At 40.1% G+C, this 20117-nt stretch overlaps 1 protein-coding gene across 2 annotated transcripts in view; it reads left to right on the plus strand.

Moving 5' to 3' along the window:
* The window catches only part of galnt9 (polypeptide N-acetylgalactosaminyltransferase 9), an 89082-nt gene that overhangs the window by 35984 nt on the left and 32981 nt on the right, over positions 1–20117 (plus strand). For both annotated transcript variants that reach the window (XM_058375486.1, XM_058375487.1), the window contains one exon: positions 13942–14116. In XM_058375486.1, the coding sequence (XP_058231469.1) occupies positions 13942–14116 (175 nt within the window). The remainder of the gene's footprint in view (positions 1–13941; positions 14117–20117) is intronic.

Here is a 20117-nt window from a genome sequence, read left to right on the forward strand (position 1 = left end):
TCCTGTACTGTATTTTTCTGGGACATGTGGCCACACACCCTACCCTCCTGAGAGATTTCTCTTTTTGCTGACGGACGTTCCAGCTCCACGCCGCTGTTCATATTCAGCCTTGCTGGCTCGACATTTTCTTTGTGCTGAGATTTGACCCTTCCAGCATCCGTGAAATGACTTGGGGATCTCTAATCAAAAGAAATTCTCAGGACGCAAGCTTTTTTTTCATCATTTCTACTGATCAGAGTCAGAGTGACCAAAGCTTAATAATGCTACATACAGTGAGTCTGCACCATCCGTAACCTCGGTAACAAGAACATACTCTTACATACACATATTTTTGTGCTTCCTCACAGAGATTACCAAACAAGTTAGAGCGAGGTCAGAACTGATCATTATGGCGACATTTGGTTGCAATAAAAATGCACACACACACACACACACACACACAGACTGTGGAGAGGATCTTACTCGGTTTGTCAGAATAATACGTGTCCTTGAAAAGGGAATTGATACGAGGCAGAGGGGCTGTAAAAGATGATAATAGATTTAGAATCAGATGAAGAGGCGATTTACGGCCTGGAGTTTATCTCTGAAGCTTTCAGTGCTGGAGAAAAAAACCCTCTCTGTAACGGAACAGGAAATTCTAATGAGATTACAGGAAGGACACTGCGTTTCATCTCTGTTCATATACACACACACACACACACACACACACAAAGCACATACACACACAGACAGGCACACACGCACCCTTGAGGCTCTCAGCAGTTGCATCAGTTGTTATTACAGGGCCATATGTTGCCTTCAGGGCTGTTTGTGAAGCGTCGTATATCACATTTCAGCTCAGACATGCAGACATACGGAAACCATTCCCTCTGTCCAGCAGATCATCTCTCTTCATTCCTCACATTGAAATCACTCCTTTATCAACATTTAAACATTCTCCTGACTCAAAGACACGCTCTCATTCCCGTCTAGCAGACGCTGCAGCTACAACATCACTTCAGGCTTCATTTCCTCATTTCAGATCTCTCCTTTCTTTAAGTATCTTTACTCCATCAGAGCTGACACCAGGCTCCTTCACTCCCGTGATGGAGGGGAAAAGAAGAGTTCTAAGTAACATTTCCATTAAAGGTTAAAGTAACAGTGGAGTATTATAACACTTATATACTCAATCACATCATCTATATTGTAGGTACACTATACATTACATGAACTATTCACACTATACACTACACACACTATACACTACACACTACACACACTATTCACACAATACACTACACACACTATACACTACACACTACACACACTATTCACACAATACACTACACACTACACACACTATACACTACACACTACACACACTATTCACACAATACACTACACACACTATACACTACACACTACACACACTATTCACACTATACACTACATGAACTATTCACACTATACACTACACACACTATACACTACACACTACACACACTATTCACACTATACACTACATGAACTATTCACACTATACACTACACACACTATACACTACACACTACACACTATTCACACAATACACTACACACACTATACACTACACACTACACACACTTCACACAATACACTACACACACTATACACTACACACTACACACACTATTCACACTATACACTACACACACTATACACTACACACTACACACACTATTCACACAATACACTACACACACTATACACTACACACTACACCCACTATTCACACTATACACTACACACACTATACATTACACCCACTATTCACACAATACACTACACACACTATACACTACACACTACACACACTATTCACACAATACACTACACACACTATACACTACACACTATACACTATACACATTATTCACACTAAACACTATACACACTATTCACACTATACACTACACACACTATACACTACACACTACACACACTATTCTCACTATACACTACACACTACATAAACTATTCACACTATACACTACACCCACTATTCACACTATACACTATACACATTATTCACACTAAACACACTATTCACACTATACACTACACACACTATACACTATACACTACACACACTATTCACACTATACACTATACATATTATTCACACTATACACTATACACACTATTCACACTATACACATTATTTACACTAAACACTATACACACTATACACACTATTCACACTATACACTACACACACTATACACTACACACACTATACACTACACACACTATTCACACTATACACTACACACACTATTCACACTATACACATTATTTACACTAAACACTATACACACTATACACACTATTCACACTATACACTACACACACTATACACTACACACACAATACACTACATAAACTATTCACACTATACACTACACACACTATTCACACTATACACTACACACACTATTCACACTATACACTATACATATTATTCACACTATACACTACACACACTATTCACACTATACACATTATTTACACTAAACACTATACACACTATACACACTATTCACACTATACACTACACACACTATACACTACACACACTATACACACTATACACTATACACATTATTCACACTATACACTACACACACTATTCACACTATACACATTATTTACACTAAACACTATACACACTATTCACACTATACACACTATTCACACTATACACATTATTTACACTAAACACTATACACACTATTCACACTATACACTACACACACTATACACTACACACACTATACACTATACACTACACACACTATTCACACTATACACTATACACATTATTCACACTATACACTACACACACTATTCACACTATACACTATACACATTATTCACACTAAACACTACACACACTATACACACTAAACACTATACACACTATTCACACTATACACTACACACACTATTCACACTATACACATTATTTACACTAAACACTATACACACTATTCACACTATACACACTATTCACACTATACACATTATTTACACTAAACACTATACACACTATTCACACTATACACTACACACACTATACACTACACACACTATACACTATACACTACACACACTATTCACACTATACACTATACACATTATTCACACTATACACTATACACACTATTCACACTATACACTACACACACTATACACTATACACTACACACACTATTCACACTATACACTATACACACTATTCACACTATACACTATACACATTATTCACACTAAACACTATACACACTATTCACACTATACACTACACACACTAAACACTACACACACTATACACACTAAACACTACACACATTATTTACACTATACATTACACACTATACACTATACACATTATTCACATTAAACACTATACACACTATTCACACTATACACTACACACACTATACATTACACACTATACACTATACACATTATTCACACTAAACACTACACACACTATACACACTAAACACTACACACATTATTCACACTAAACACTATACACACTATTCACACTATACACTATACACATTATTCACACTAAACACTACACATTATACACTATACACTACACACACTATTCACACTATACACTATACACATTATTCACACTAAACACTATACACACTATTCACACTATACACATTATTCACACTAAACACTATAGACACTATTCACACTATACACTATACACATTATTCACTCTAAACACTATACACACTATTCACACTATACACTACACACACTATACACTATTCACACTATACACTATACACATTATTCACACTAAACACTACACATTATACACTATACACTACACACACTATTCACACTATACACTATACACATTATTCACACTAAACACTATACACACTATTCACACTATACACATTATTCACACTAAACACTATACACACTATTCACATTATACACATTATTCACACTAAACACTATACACACTATTCACACTATACACTACACACATTATTCACACTAAACACTACACACACTATACACTACACACTACACACACTATTCACACTATACACTATACACATTATTCACACTAAACACTATACACTACATAAACTATTCACACTATACACTACACCCACTATTCACACTATACACTATACACATTATTCACACTAAACACTATACACACTATTCACACTATACACTACACACACTATACACTATACACTACACACACTATTCACACTATACACTATACATATTATTCACACTAAACACTATACACTACATACACTATTCACACTATACACTATACACATTATTCACACTAAACACAATACACTACATAAACTATTCACACTATACACTACACACACTATTCACACTATACACTATACATATTATTCACACTAAACACTATACACTACATACACTATTCACACTATACACTATACACATTATTCACACTAAACACAATACACTACATAAACTATTCACACTATACACTACACACACCATTCACACTATACACTACACACACTATACACTATACACTACACACACTATTCACACTATACACTATACATATTATTCACACTAAACACTATACACTACATACACTATTCACACTATACACTATACACATTATTCACACTAAACACAATACACTACATAAACTATTCACACTATACACTACACACACCATTCACACTATACACTACACACACTATTCACACTATACACTATACACATTATTCACACTATACACTACACACACTATTCACACTATACACATTATTTACACTAAACACTATACACACTATACACACTACACACACTATACACTACACACACTATACACTACATACACTATTCACACTATACACTATACACATTATTCACACTATACACTACACACACTATTCACACTATACACATTATTTACACTAAACACTATACACACTATTCACACTATACACACTATTCACACTATACACATTATTTACACTAAACACTATACACACTATTCACACTATACACTACACACACTATTCACACTATACACTACACACACTATACACTACACACACTATACACTACACACACTATTCACACTATACACTATACACTATACACATTATTCACACTATACACTATACACATTATTCACACTAAACACTACACACACTATACACACTAAACACTATACACACTATTCACACTATACACTACACACACTATACACACTATTCACACTATACACACTATTCACACTATACACATTATTTACACTACACACTATTCACACTATACACTACACACACTATACACTACACACACTATACACTATACACTACACACACTATTCACACTATACACTATACACATTATTCACACTATACACTACACACACTATTCACACTATACACTATACACATTATTCACACTAAACACTACACACACTATACACACTAAACACTATACACACTATTCACACTATTCACACTATACACTACACACACTATTCACACTATACACATTATTTACACTAAACACTATACACACTATTCACACTATACACACTATTCACACTATACACATTATTTACACTAAACACTATACACACTATTCACACTATACACTACACACACTATACACTACACACACTATACACTATACACTACACACACTATTCACACTATTCACTATACACATTATTCACACTATACACTATACACACTATTCACACTATACACTACACACACTATTCACACTATACACTATACACACTATTCACACTATACACTATACACATTATTCACACTAAACACTATACACACTATTCACACTATACACTACACACTATAGTGTACACACTATTCACACTATACACATTATTCACACTAAACACTATACACGCTATTCACACTATACACTACACACAGTATACACACTATACACTACACACACTGCACACACTATACACTACACACACTGCACACACTATACATACTATACATACTAGACACACTATAAATTCTATTCACACTACACACACTATACATACTATACACACTATACACACACGCTACACACAATACTGCAGGTACACTACACACACTATACACAATACTGCGGGTACACTACACACAATACTGCAGGTACACTACACACACTACACACAATACTGCGGGTCCACTACACACACTACACACAATACTGCGGGTACACTACACACACTACACACAATACTGCGGGTCCACTACACACACTACACACAATACTGCAGGTACACTACACACACTACACACAATACTGCGGGTACACTACACACACTACACACAATACTGCAGGTACACTACACACACTACACACAATACTGCGGGTACACTACACACACTACACACAATACTGCGGGTCCACTACACACACTACACACAACTCTGCAGGTACACTACACACACTACACACAATACTGCGGGTACACTACACACACTGTACACACTACACACAACTCTGCAGGTACAGTACACTATACACACTACACACAATACTGCAGGTACACTATACACACTACACACAATACTGCGGGTACACTGTACACACTATACACACTACACAATACTGCGGGTACACTGTACACACTATACACACTACACAATACTGCGGGTACACTACACACACTATACACACTACACACAATACTGCAGGTACACTATACACACTACACACAATACTGCAGGTACACTACACACACTATACACACTACACAATACTGCGGGTCCACTACACACACTACACAATACTGCAGATACACTACACACACTATACACACTACTGCAGGTACACTATACACACAGTATAAACACTACACAATACAGGAGATACTCTATACACATTACACACACTACACGCTCTATACACAATACTGCAGATGCACGATACACAATACTACAGGTACAGTAAACACACTAATGCGACACACAAATGAAACATCAGGTTTCTCCTCCAGTCACTCATCAATCACAATCAGCATCTGAAATATTCCCACACTCCTCGGTCTGATCCTCAGCCAGCGTTGCTGTTCCGTCTGTGCTCCAGCTCTCTCTGAGCTGCTGGAGTCATGGGGTGATGGATGGATGTTTGCTTTCTTCCCTGTTACGCATTGTTGAGGCTGTATAAATTATTTCTGCCTCATAATTCTTTATTCTGTTCGCTCTGACGCTGAGGTGAGGCTGGAAACCCTGCAGCCTTTTGAGAGCAAATATACTCCAACCAAACACACCCCACCCAGATTCACCCCTCCCTAATCCACTTCACCCAAATACCCCCCCTCCACCTGAATTACAACTGATCTAGAGAAAAATCCTCGTCTATCTTGTCCTCCTCTTCCCACATCTTCCTCCTCATCCTCATCCAATCAATGAAGACATTGTCATGGTACAGTTTCCCACTCAGACGGAGGGTAATAACGTTTTCTACACTACATCTGTTCCAGGTTAAGGTGATAGATTGACTGGATTTTCTTTTTACACAGTGGAGAACTAGGCCACGTCCCAAATACCCACACTGCGTCCTATTTGTCAGCTCAGTGGGTGAAATAAAAGGCTTTCTGTTTTTGTTTTTATTTTCTTTGTGAGCTCAGAGAAAAAGCAGAGAAATCTTAAGACTGACACAACAGGAAGAGCTCATTTTACCCAACACTATACTGCAGACACACTATACACACTACACACACACACTATGCACAATACAGCGGGTAAACTGTACACACTATACACACTATACACAATACTGCGGGTCCACTACACACACTATACACAATACTGCAGGTCCACTACACACACTATACACAATACTGCAGGTACACACACTATACACAATACTGCGGGTCCACTACACACACTATACACAATACTGCAGGTACACACACTATACACAATACTGCAGGTACACACACTATACACAATACTGCAGGTACACACACTATACACAATACTGCGGGTCCACTACGCACACTATACACAATACTGCAGGTACACACACTATACACACTATACACAATACTGTGGGTCCACTACACACACTATACACAATACTGCAGGTACACACACTATACACACTATACACAATACTGCAGGTACACACACTATACACACTATACACAATACTGCGGGTCCACTACACACACTATACACAATACTGCAGGTACACACACTATACACACTATACACAATACTGCAGGTACACACACTATACACACTATACACAATACTGCGGGTCCACTACACACACTATACACAATACTGCGGGTCCACTACACACACTACACACACTATACACAATACTGCAGGTACACACACTATACACACTATACACAATACTGCAGGTACACACACTATACACAATACTGCAGGTACACACACTATACACAATACTGCAGGTACACACACTACACACACTATACACAATACTGCAGGTACACACACTATACACACTATACACAATACTGCAGGTACACACACTATACACACTATACACAATACTGCAGGTACACACACTATACACACTATACACAATACTGCAGGTCCACTACACACACTATACACAATACTGCAGGTACACACACTATACACACTATACACAATACTGCAGGTACACACACTATACACACTATACACAATACTGTGGGTCCACTGCACACACTATACACACTATACACAATACTGCGGGTCCACTACACACACTATACACACTATACACAATACTGCGGGTCCACTACACACACTATACACACTATACACAATACTGTGGGTCCACTGCACACACTATACACACTATACACAATACTGCGGGTCCACTACACACACTGCACACACTATACACACTATACACAATACTGCGGGTCCACTACACACACTATACACACTATACACAATACTGTGGGTCCACTGCACACACTATACACACTATACACAATACTGCGGGTCCACTACACACACTATACACACTATACAAAATACTGCGGGTCCACTGCACACACTATACACACTATACACAATACTGCGGGTCCACTACACACACTATACACACTATACACAATACTGTGGGTCCACTACACACACTATACACACTATACACAATACTGTGGGTCCACTACACACACTATACACACTATACACAATACTGCGGGTCCACTGCACACACTATACACACTATACACAATACTGTGGGTCCACTACACACACTATACACACTATACACAATACTGCGGGTCCACTGCACACACTATACACACTATACACAATACTGCGGGTACACTACACACACTATACACACTATACACAATACTGTGGGTCCACTACACACACTATACACACTATACACAATACTGCGGGTCCACTACACACACTATACACACTATACACAATACTGCGGGTACACTACACACACTATACACACTATACACAATACTGTGGGTCCACTACACACACTATACACACTATACACAATACTGCGGGTCCACTACACACACTATACACACTATACACAATACTGCGGGTCCACTACACACACTATACACACTATACACAATACTGCGGGTCCACTACACACACTATACACACTATACACAATACTGCAGGTACACTGTACACACTATACACACTATACACAATACTGCAGGTACACTGTACACACTATACACACTACACACAATGCTGCGGGTCCACTACACACACTATACACACTATACACAATACTGCGGGTACACTACACACACTATACACAATACTGCGGGTACACTGTACACACTATACACACTACACACAATACTGCGGGTACACTACACACACTATACACAATACTGCGGGTACACTACACACACTATACACAATACTGCGGGTACACTACACACACTATACACACTACACACAATACTGCGGGTCCACTACACACACTATACACAATACTGCAGGTACACTACACACACTATACACACTATACACAATACTGCAGGTACACTACACACACTATACACACTATACACAATACTGCGAGTCCACTACACACACTATACACACTATACACAATACTCTGGGAACACTACACACGCTATACACACTATACACACTATACACAATACTGCGGGTACACTATACACACTATACACAATACTGCGGGTCCACTATACACACTATACACACTATGCACAATACTGCGGGTCCACTACACACACTATACACACTATGCACAATACTGCGGGTCCACTACACACACTATACACACTATACACAATACTGCGGGTCCACTACACGCACTATACACACTATACACAATACTGCGGGTACACTACACACACTATACACACTGTACACAATACTGCGGATCCACTACACACACTATACACACTATACACAATACTGCGGGTACACTACACACACTATACACACTGTACACAATACTGCGGATCCACTACACACACTATACACACTATACACAATACTGCGGGTACACTACACACACTATACACACTATACACAATACTGCGGGTCCACTACACACACTATACACACTATACACAATACTGCAGGTACACTATACACACTATACACAATACTGCGGGTCCACTACACGCACTATACACACTATACACAATACTGCGGGTCCACTACACACACTATACACACTATACACAATACTGCGGGTCCACTACACACACTATACACACTATACACAATACTGCGGGTCCACTACACACACTATACACACTATATACAATACTGCAGGTACACTACACACACTATACACACTATACACAATATTGCGGGTACACTACACACACTATACACACTATACACAATACTGTGGGTCCACTACACACACTATACACAATACTGCGGGTACACTACACACACTACACACTATACACAATACTGCAGGTACTCTATACACACTATACACAATACTGCGGATCCACTATACACACTATACACAATACTGCAGGTACACACACTATACACACTATACACAATACTGCGGGTACACTACACACACTATACACAATACTGCAGGTACACACACTATACACACTATACACAATACTGCGGGTACACTATACACACTATACACAATACTGCGGGTCCACTACACGCACTATACACACTATACACAATACTGCAGGTACACTATACACACTATACACAATACTGTGGGTCCACTACACACACTATACACACTATACACAATACTGCAGGTACACACACTATACACAATACTGCAGGTACACACACTATACACAATACTGCGGGTCCACTACACACACTATACACACTATACACAATACTGCAGGTACACACACTATACACAATACTGCGGGTCCACTACACACACTATACACACTATACACAATACTGCAGGTACACACACTATACACACTATACACAATACTGCGGGTACACTATACACACTATACACAATACTGCGGGTCCACTACACGCACTATACACACTATACACAATACTGCAGGTACACTATACACACTATACACAATACTGTGGGTCCACTACACACACTATACACACTATACACAATACTGCGGGTCCACTACACACACTATACACACTATATACAATACTGCAGGTACACTACACACACTATACACACTATACACAATATTGCGGGTACACTACACACACTATACACACTATACACAATACTGTGGGTCCACTACACACACTATACACAATACTGCGGGTACACTACACACACTACACACTATACACAATACTGCAGGTACACTATACACACTATACACAATACTGCAGGTACACACACTATACACACTATACACAATACTGCGGGTACACTGCACACACTATACACAATACTGCAGGTATACACACTATACACACTATACACAATACTGCGGGTACACTATACACACTATACACAATACTGCGGGTACACTATACACACTATACACAATACTGCAGGTACACACACTATACACACTATACACAATACTGCGGGTCCACTACACACACTATACACACTATACACAATACTGCAGGTACACACACTATACACACTATACACAATACTGCGGGTACACTATACACACTATACACAATACTGCGGGTCCACTACACGCACTATACACACTATACACAATACTGCAGGTACACTATACACACTATACACAATACTGTGGGTCCACTACACACACTATACACACTATACACAATACTGCAGGTACACACACTATACACACTATAAACACTATATACAATACTGCGGATCCATTACACACACTATACACACTATACACAATACTGCAGGTACACTACACACACTATACACAATACTGCAGGTACACTACACACACTATACACACTATACACAATACTGCGGGTCCACTACACACACTACACACTATACACAATACTGCGGGTCCACTACACACACTATACACACTATACACAATACTGCGGATCCACTACACACACTACACACACTATACACAATACTGCAGGTACACACACTATACACACTATACACAATACTGCGGGTCCACTACACACACTACACACTATACACAATACTGCGGGTACACTACACACACTACACACTATACACAATACTGCTGGTCCACTACACACACTATACACAATACAGTACTGATACACACATTATTGCAGGTACACTACACTTCATCAGAAATGAATGATTTTGTAGCACAGTTTTGTAACATGTGATTTAAAATTGGACTACAGCTGAGTAGTGAGCACATCTGTAACATCTGTAACTGTAAGAACTGTAGAGTGAGATTTTGGGTGAATATGTTCACAGATCTTTAACGTATTTGTCATGAATATTTATTAGTGTTGCAGAAATTGCTGATTACACCTAAAGAGAGAAATGAGGAATGCCTCACACACACACACACAGACACACACCACACACACACACACAATTCCTTATGCTAATATACTGAGAGAGAGGAGTGTGTGATTGATCTGACTTTAGTAAGTGCACTTTACTGCATTCACTTACCTGCAGGAACCACAAACACTCATCTGTCTTCCTTCTGTGTGTGTTTACTTATTCATAGGAGAGAGTATGTTAAAGTGTGTGTGTGTGTGTGTGTCTGTGTGTGTTCATGCATATCTTTATTTGTGCATGGCCAAGAATGTTTATAGTTGGATGTTTACCTGTGTGTGTATGTGTGTGTGTGTGTGTCTCCACTTTCTGTGTACTCATTATTTGTTTATTGTTGAATAAATACCTGTATAACTGAATAACAATGTTTACAAAAATCTGGCAAAAGTAAAATGGCTGTGGTGTGGTGTTAGACTCAGTACTGTGGTGTGGTGTTTGATTAGTGATGTGGTGTTTAATTAGTGATGTGGTGTTTGATTAGTGATGTGGTGTTTGATTAGTGATGTGGTGTTTGATTAGTAATGTAGTGTTTGATTAGTAATGTGGTGTTTGATTAGTAATGTGGTGTTTGATTAGTGATGTGGTGTTTGATTAGTGATGTGGTTTTTGATTAGTGATGTGGTTTTTGATTAGCGATATGGTGTTTAATTGGTGATATGGTGTTTAATTAGTAATGTGGTGTTTGATTAGTCATGTGGTGTTTGATTAGTGATGTGGTGTTTGATTAGTGATGTGGTGTTTGATTAGTGATGTGGTTTTTGATTAGCGATGTGGTTTTTGATTAGCGATATGGTGTTTAATTGGTGATATGGTGTTTAATTGGTGATGTGGTGTTTAATTGGTGATATGGTGTTTAATTAGTGATGTGTTGTTTAATTAGTGTTGCTGTGGTGTTTATCCAGTGATGTTTATTTAAATCTACTGTAGGTGTTGATCCGTGTGTAACTCTTTGTGTTTTTGTTCTCTCAGTGGAGCTGAAGTATAACCTGGATCAGTATGTGAATAAACGTTATCCGGGATTAGTGAAGATCGTCAGGAACTCAAAGAGGGAAGGTCTGATCCGCGCTCGGATTCATGGCTGGAACGCCGCTACAGCTCCTGTGGTCGGCTTCTTTGACGCCCACGTGGAATTCAACACTGCCTGGTGAGTATTCCCTTCAGCTCCGTGTCCATCAGTGTGAGCAGTGCTGGAGGAGGAGGGGTATTACTCATTAACACTGTGAGCTCTACCTGACTCCTCTACACTACTGACACACACACACACACACACACAGTATATCTGATAGCAGAATATACGTAAATATCTGTGTGTGTGTGTGTGTGTGATATTTATCACATGTTTGACCTTTCCTGAGCAGCAGGCGGTGTGATTGAGGATTTTTTATACAGAGAAAGGCTGAAGCTTGTGTAATGTAATCGATTCATCACTCCATGCTGCCCTTTTATCCCAGCTCTGTGTGTGTGTGTGTGTGTGTGTGAGAGAGAGAGAGAGAGAGAGAGAGAGAGAGGGAGAGACATAATTAAGTATATTTCTTGTTTATTCTTTTAAAACTTTCTTTTAAAATATCTTTTCTTCCTTAAACATTCATGTTTCATTCATGTTTAATATTGTTTCCCTTCTTCTCTTCTCTTCTCTTCTCTTCTCTTCTCTTCTCTTCTCTTCTCTTCTCTTCTCTTCTCTTCTCTCCATTTTACTTTTCTCTGATTTCTTTTCTTTTCTTTTCTTTTCTCATTATATTTTCCACATCAACATTTAAAAAGAAAAAATCAGCATGTTCTCTGTTGCACGTGTTGTACTTGCATATATTGTGTGTGTGTGACTTTAGCATCACTCTTGTGCCTATCAGTGCAGGTCAGTGTTCAGTCTGATTCACTCTGCAGTCTGACCACAGGACCAGTCACTGGGTTTATATTCATCACTGAACAAACACCAACTCATCATGCTGTCCAATCAGATTTCTCCAAAAGAAGTGTGTTCTGATTGGCCGAGAGTCTTCACCCAGAGAGAAACACACCACACACCCATGACTCAGTTAACAATAATTAGCACGGTGTGTGTAGAGCTTCATCACTATACCACTGTTGCTATGGTTATACCTTTTATTACCCTTTGATGAAAGCGTTCATTTGGTTATGACACTGACGTAAACCTTTATATCACTGAAATCAGAATGTGAAAACACACCTATCCTGATCCAGTCACTAGGATCCGTCGTCATGGTTACGGGGCGTGAGGTGTGACCGGACCAGAATCCTGTGTTAAAGAATTACAGTACATTTTGTGTGCAGATTATTTTGTTTTATTTACAAGACCACGTGAACCTTACACACCTTCAGGATTTCTCACGCAGCTCTACGTTCACTAACGGCTTTGATTAATGGATTCTTCAACTATAATTTCCAAAATGTTCTAGATATCGATATAGTGAGATATCGGTGGTGTATTTCATTCTATTCCTCTCCAGGTTTTGACGGATATTCCAGGGTCTTGTTTCGATTGTTTTTCGGTAATCATACAGAATTAAAGCTCTGAAGAGGCGTGTTCCTCTAGTGTTCCTCTAGTGTTCCTCTAGTGTTCCTCTAGTGTTCCTCTACGTGAAGCAGGAACACTGGTAAGTGTGATGTTTCTGAGGAACAGGAGAGAGATGTGTGTAAGGTGAGAGATAAGATAAAGCCTCAGCTGTGATAAAGTGTTTATGGTGTTTGGTAGCAGGTTATAAAGTGATCTGAGAGACTGGATGCAGACACACACAAACACACACACACACACACACACACACACTCTACGCTGAATCATCCTGCACTGGGTTTCACTGTTGAGGGATTTCTGAGGGATATTTTAGTTCTTTTGTCACACTTTTTGAATCTAGTGCACTGATCTAACACGCTTCTTACTGGAGCACTGAAGGAAAACTGAACTTTTCAAAAAAACCATCCAAATTTTTGCTATGAGAGAGGAGGAACCCAGAAAGTCACGTCACACTCCCGCGTGTCCTAATTAGCAAATCACTGAGTTCAGGTGTTGTGTTTCAGGGGTTGGGCTCGGCCCCTTAGTTCCAGTGAAAGGAACTCTTAATGCTTCAGCTTCATACCAAGACAAAAAGCAAGGCAAGGTCCATAAAGACATGGATGAGTGAGTTTGGTGTGGAGGAACTTGACTGTCCTGTACAGAGTCCTGACCTCAACCCCATAGAACACCTTTGGGATGAATTAGAGTGGAGACTGTGAGCCAGACCTTCTCTTCCAACATCAGTGCCTGACCTCACAAATGGGCTTCTAGAGGAATGGTCAAAAATTCCCATAAACACACTCCTAAACCTTGTGGAAAGCCTTCCCAGAAGAGTTGAAGCTGTTATTGAAGCTTCCTCTCTCACCATTTCAGGGTCAGATTAATGAGAAGTAGCAGAAACTTTGGAGAAAACACTGGACTCAGTGTCCCAGAATGCACTGCAGCTATACGACTCTCTCTATGTACAATTTGACTTGATGTGGAGTTTTTTCCTCCCCGATGATCAGCTGCTCTGCCACGAAGGTGCCACAGTCTGAGCTAGATGAAAACATCAGGAAGCTGAAAGTCTGATTCATGTTTTGATCTCAAACTCAGAAGATCAAATCAGACTGTCACTCCTTCTGCCTTGTCGCTCAGAGACGGATGAGGTTTATGAGGACAGATGAATAAGACAGATGACGTCCATTACACATCGATTATCTTTGTTAATCTCACAGAAATGATTTGTGTCAATCTTCTTTATACGTTTATCAAATTCAGACACCAGCCATATGATACGACCCCGCTCTGCTCTGCTCTGCTCTGCGTGTCTGTGGTTTTCTGAGCTGGAGCGCAGGCAGGCGTTTAGATCGGATCAGGACACTTGGAGTTTCCAGCAAAACGGATGGCGGCGTCAGGGCGGAGATTCGCCTCGGCTAGTTAGGCGATTGATCTAGAGGATGACAGAGGAGATAATGTCTTTAAAAGGCAGCGTATCATCTGTTTTATGAAACCGCATTGTGATGTGGAGCGAGTCGGATAGTATGACGCTCGGACAGGTCTGATGTTCGGTGTTTCTTAACCTCCATGTAAACACTCAGCAGTTCAGTAATGAGCTCTCTGTTCTGCTGAGTGAACCTGAGATCTTTATCTCCCGCTGTTCTCTCTCTCTCTCTCTCTCTCTCTCCTCAGAGACTCTCCTCTGATGAAATTCCTGTGTGACAGATCTACAATGAGGAAACGTTCTTTCATACAGCTCTATCAGATAATAAGATCTTGCCTTTATTTACTCTCGGGGCTCTGAGGTGCTCCTGAAAAAAATGGCCTAAATGGAACATTCTGGCAAACTCTCTCTCTCTCTCTCTCTCTCTCTCTGTCTCTCTCTGTCTCTCCACATTAATCCATTCTACACTGCTTTCTTTCTTAAGTACATTATAGATCTCCAGACCTGCTCTTACAACAGAGAGAGAGAGAAAGATTGAGAGAGAAAGAGCGAGAGACAGAGAGAGTGAGAGAGAGACAGACAGAGAGAGAGAGAGCACAGGTGAAAGTGAGAGAGAGACAGAGAGAGAGAGAGAGAGAGAGAGAGAGCACAGGTGAGAGTGAGAGAGAGACAGAGAGAGAGAGAGAGAGAGAGCACAGGTGAGAGTGAGAGAGAGACAGAGAGAGAGAGAGAGCACAGGTGAGAGTGAGAGAGAGACAGAGAGAGAGAGAGAGAGAGAGAGCACAGGTGAGAGTGAGAGAGAGACAGAGAGAGAGAGAGAGAGAGCACAGGTGAGAGTGAGAGAGAGAGAGAGAGAGAGAGATTATCACCTGTTATAGAGTGTGAGAGTAAAGCTGGTGCTCCTCCTGTTGAACTCCAGCTGCTCTGTGAGCTTTAAACTCTGAGGAAACTTGCCATCACATCTACACACACTGATGTCCTCTGTACATGTCCATGTGAACGAGCCATTGCTATAGAAGCCATAACATATCAGAAGCTGCTTTCTTATCTAATCAACACCTTCTGACCAATCCGGCTCCAGGATTCGACATAGGAGTGGTGTAAAACTTTAAACGTGTCCTTCACATGGACAGAATGTTTAACTTAGACTCTTTATGTCTGATTATAATTCAGAGATTATTTAATAAAAGTACCCACACTAATGACATCATCACACATAATAAATTCCTCACTAACATCATTGAGGGTTAATGCAACTCTAATCAGAGGAGTCTGAAGCGGGAGTGGTTATAACAGTTTTCTTCTCTGGATTCAATTTCCCAGAATGCACTGGAGCGGAACGATGCTGAGCAACAGCAGAAACTCTAGCTAGATGTTGATGTTTGAGATGACCTGGGTGAGAGTGTGGCATTAGTGTGAAATTTGAAGCTTTAGAAGCTGATCTGTTTGAGCAGTGAGTATGGAGGAGAGAGAGAGAGTGAGAGAGAGAGAGGAATAAAGCGCCGCTGCATCGCTCTCTTCAGGGAGATAGAAAGCGAGGGTTAATTCTCTACTAAACCTACCATCAGCAGGTAGACTGTGGGTGACGTAGGAAAGCAAAGCAAAGTGAAAAGAGAGCAAAATGTCCATGAAAGAGTTTCAGTAATAAAATGATTACAAAAAGCCAATGTTTAAGCTCAGGTGTTAAAGTAATGTACACTATATTGCCAAAGGTTTTGGGACATCTACCTTTACATGCACATGAATGTAATATGGAGTTGTCCCGCCCTTTACAGCTATAACAGCTTCAACTCTTCTGGGAAGGCTTTCCACAAGGTTTAGGAGTGTGTTTATGGGAATTTTTGACCGTTCCTCTAGAAGCACATTTGTGAGGTCAGGCACTGATGTTGGACGAGAAGGTCTGTCTCACAGTCTCCACTCTAATTCATCCCAAAGGTGTTCTATGGACCTTGCTTTGGTCACTGGTGTGCAGTCATGTTGGAACAGGAAGGGGTCATCCCCAAACTGTTCCCACAAAGAGCATGAAATTGTCCAAAATGTCTTGGTATGAAGCTGAAGCATTAAGAGTTCCTTTCACTGGAACTAAGGGGCCGAGTCCAATCCCTGAAAAACAACACCTGAACTCAATGATTCGGAGGGGTGTCCCAATACTTTTGACAGTATAAGTGTGTCTAATATGATGTGATGTTCACACAAACCGACACGTTAGCCATCGAATCTCTAAACGCTTCACAGATATGTGTTTCAGTATGAAGTTTATCTTTAATTCATCTGAACCTCTAGATCGGCTAGCTAGGCGGAAGCAGTAACATGGTTGCTATGGTTACAGTGTTTAAAGATCAGCATAAAAGAAGCTCCATCATCTAGATAAAAAAGGTGTGAAAGCAGTGGTTTATTTTTCATCAGACCCCCTCTCCTCCTCCTCAGAGTGAGAAAACACAGAGGTGAGCTGAGAAACCCGGCGAGAGACACGGATACACACGTGAAAACGAGAAAAAAACAAACAGCAGAGAATAAAGGATTGAGGACAGATGTGTGTTTGTTGGGAAGAATTTTGAAGGAGGCGTCTAGTTACAGGATTAAAGGATGTGTGTGTGTTTCGTTTCAGCGTAATTAGCACTGCGGTGTAGCTTAACGCTTTAACATCCTGTTTAGCTGCTAGCTGAAGACGTGGAGCACTGCAGAACATCTAACATTCTCTTCCTTCTCTTTACTTTTTCATGCAATATTACTGTAACATCTGTCCCACCTACCCCCTCTCTCACTCTCTCTCACTCTCTCTCTCTCTCTCTCTCTCTCTCTCTCTCTCACTCTCTCTCTCTCTCACTCTTTCACTCACTCTTTCTCTCTCTCTCTCTCTCTCTCTCTCTCTCTCTCTCTCTCTCTCACTCTTTCACTCACTCTTTCTCTCTCTCTCTCTCTCTCTCTCTCTCTCTCTCTCTCTCTCTCTCTCTCTCTCTCTCTCTCTCTCACTCTTTCACTCTCTCTCTCTCTCTCTCTCTCTCTCTCTCTCTCTCTCTCTCTCTCTCTCACTCTCTCTCACTCTTTCACTCACTCTTTCACTCACTCTTTCTCTCTCCCTCTCTCTCTCACTCTTTCACTCACTCTCTCTCTCCCTCTCACTCTTTCACTCACTCTCTCTCTCTCTCTCTCACTCTTTCACTCACTCTTTCTCTCTCCCTCTCTCTCTCTCACTCTTTCACTCACTCTTTC

The sequence above is a fragment of the Hemibagrus wyckioides genome, linkage group LG22, assembly GCF_019097595.1.
Source record: "Hemibagrus wyckioides isolate EC202008001 linkage group LG22, SWU_Hwy_1.0, whole genome shotgun sequence".
NCBI lineage: Eukaryota > Metazoa > Chordata > Actinopteri > Siluriformes > Bagridae > Hemibagrus > Hemibagrus wyckioides.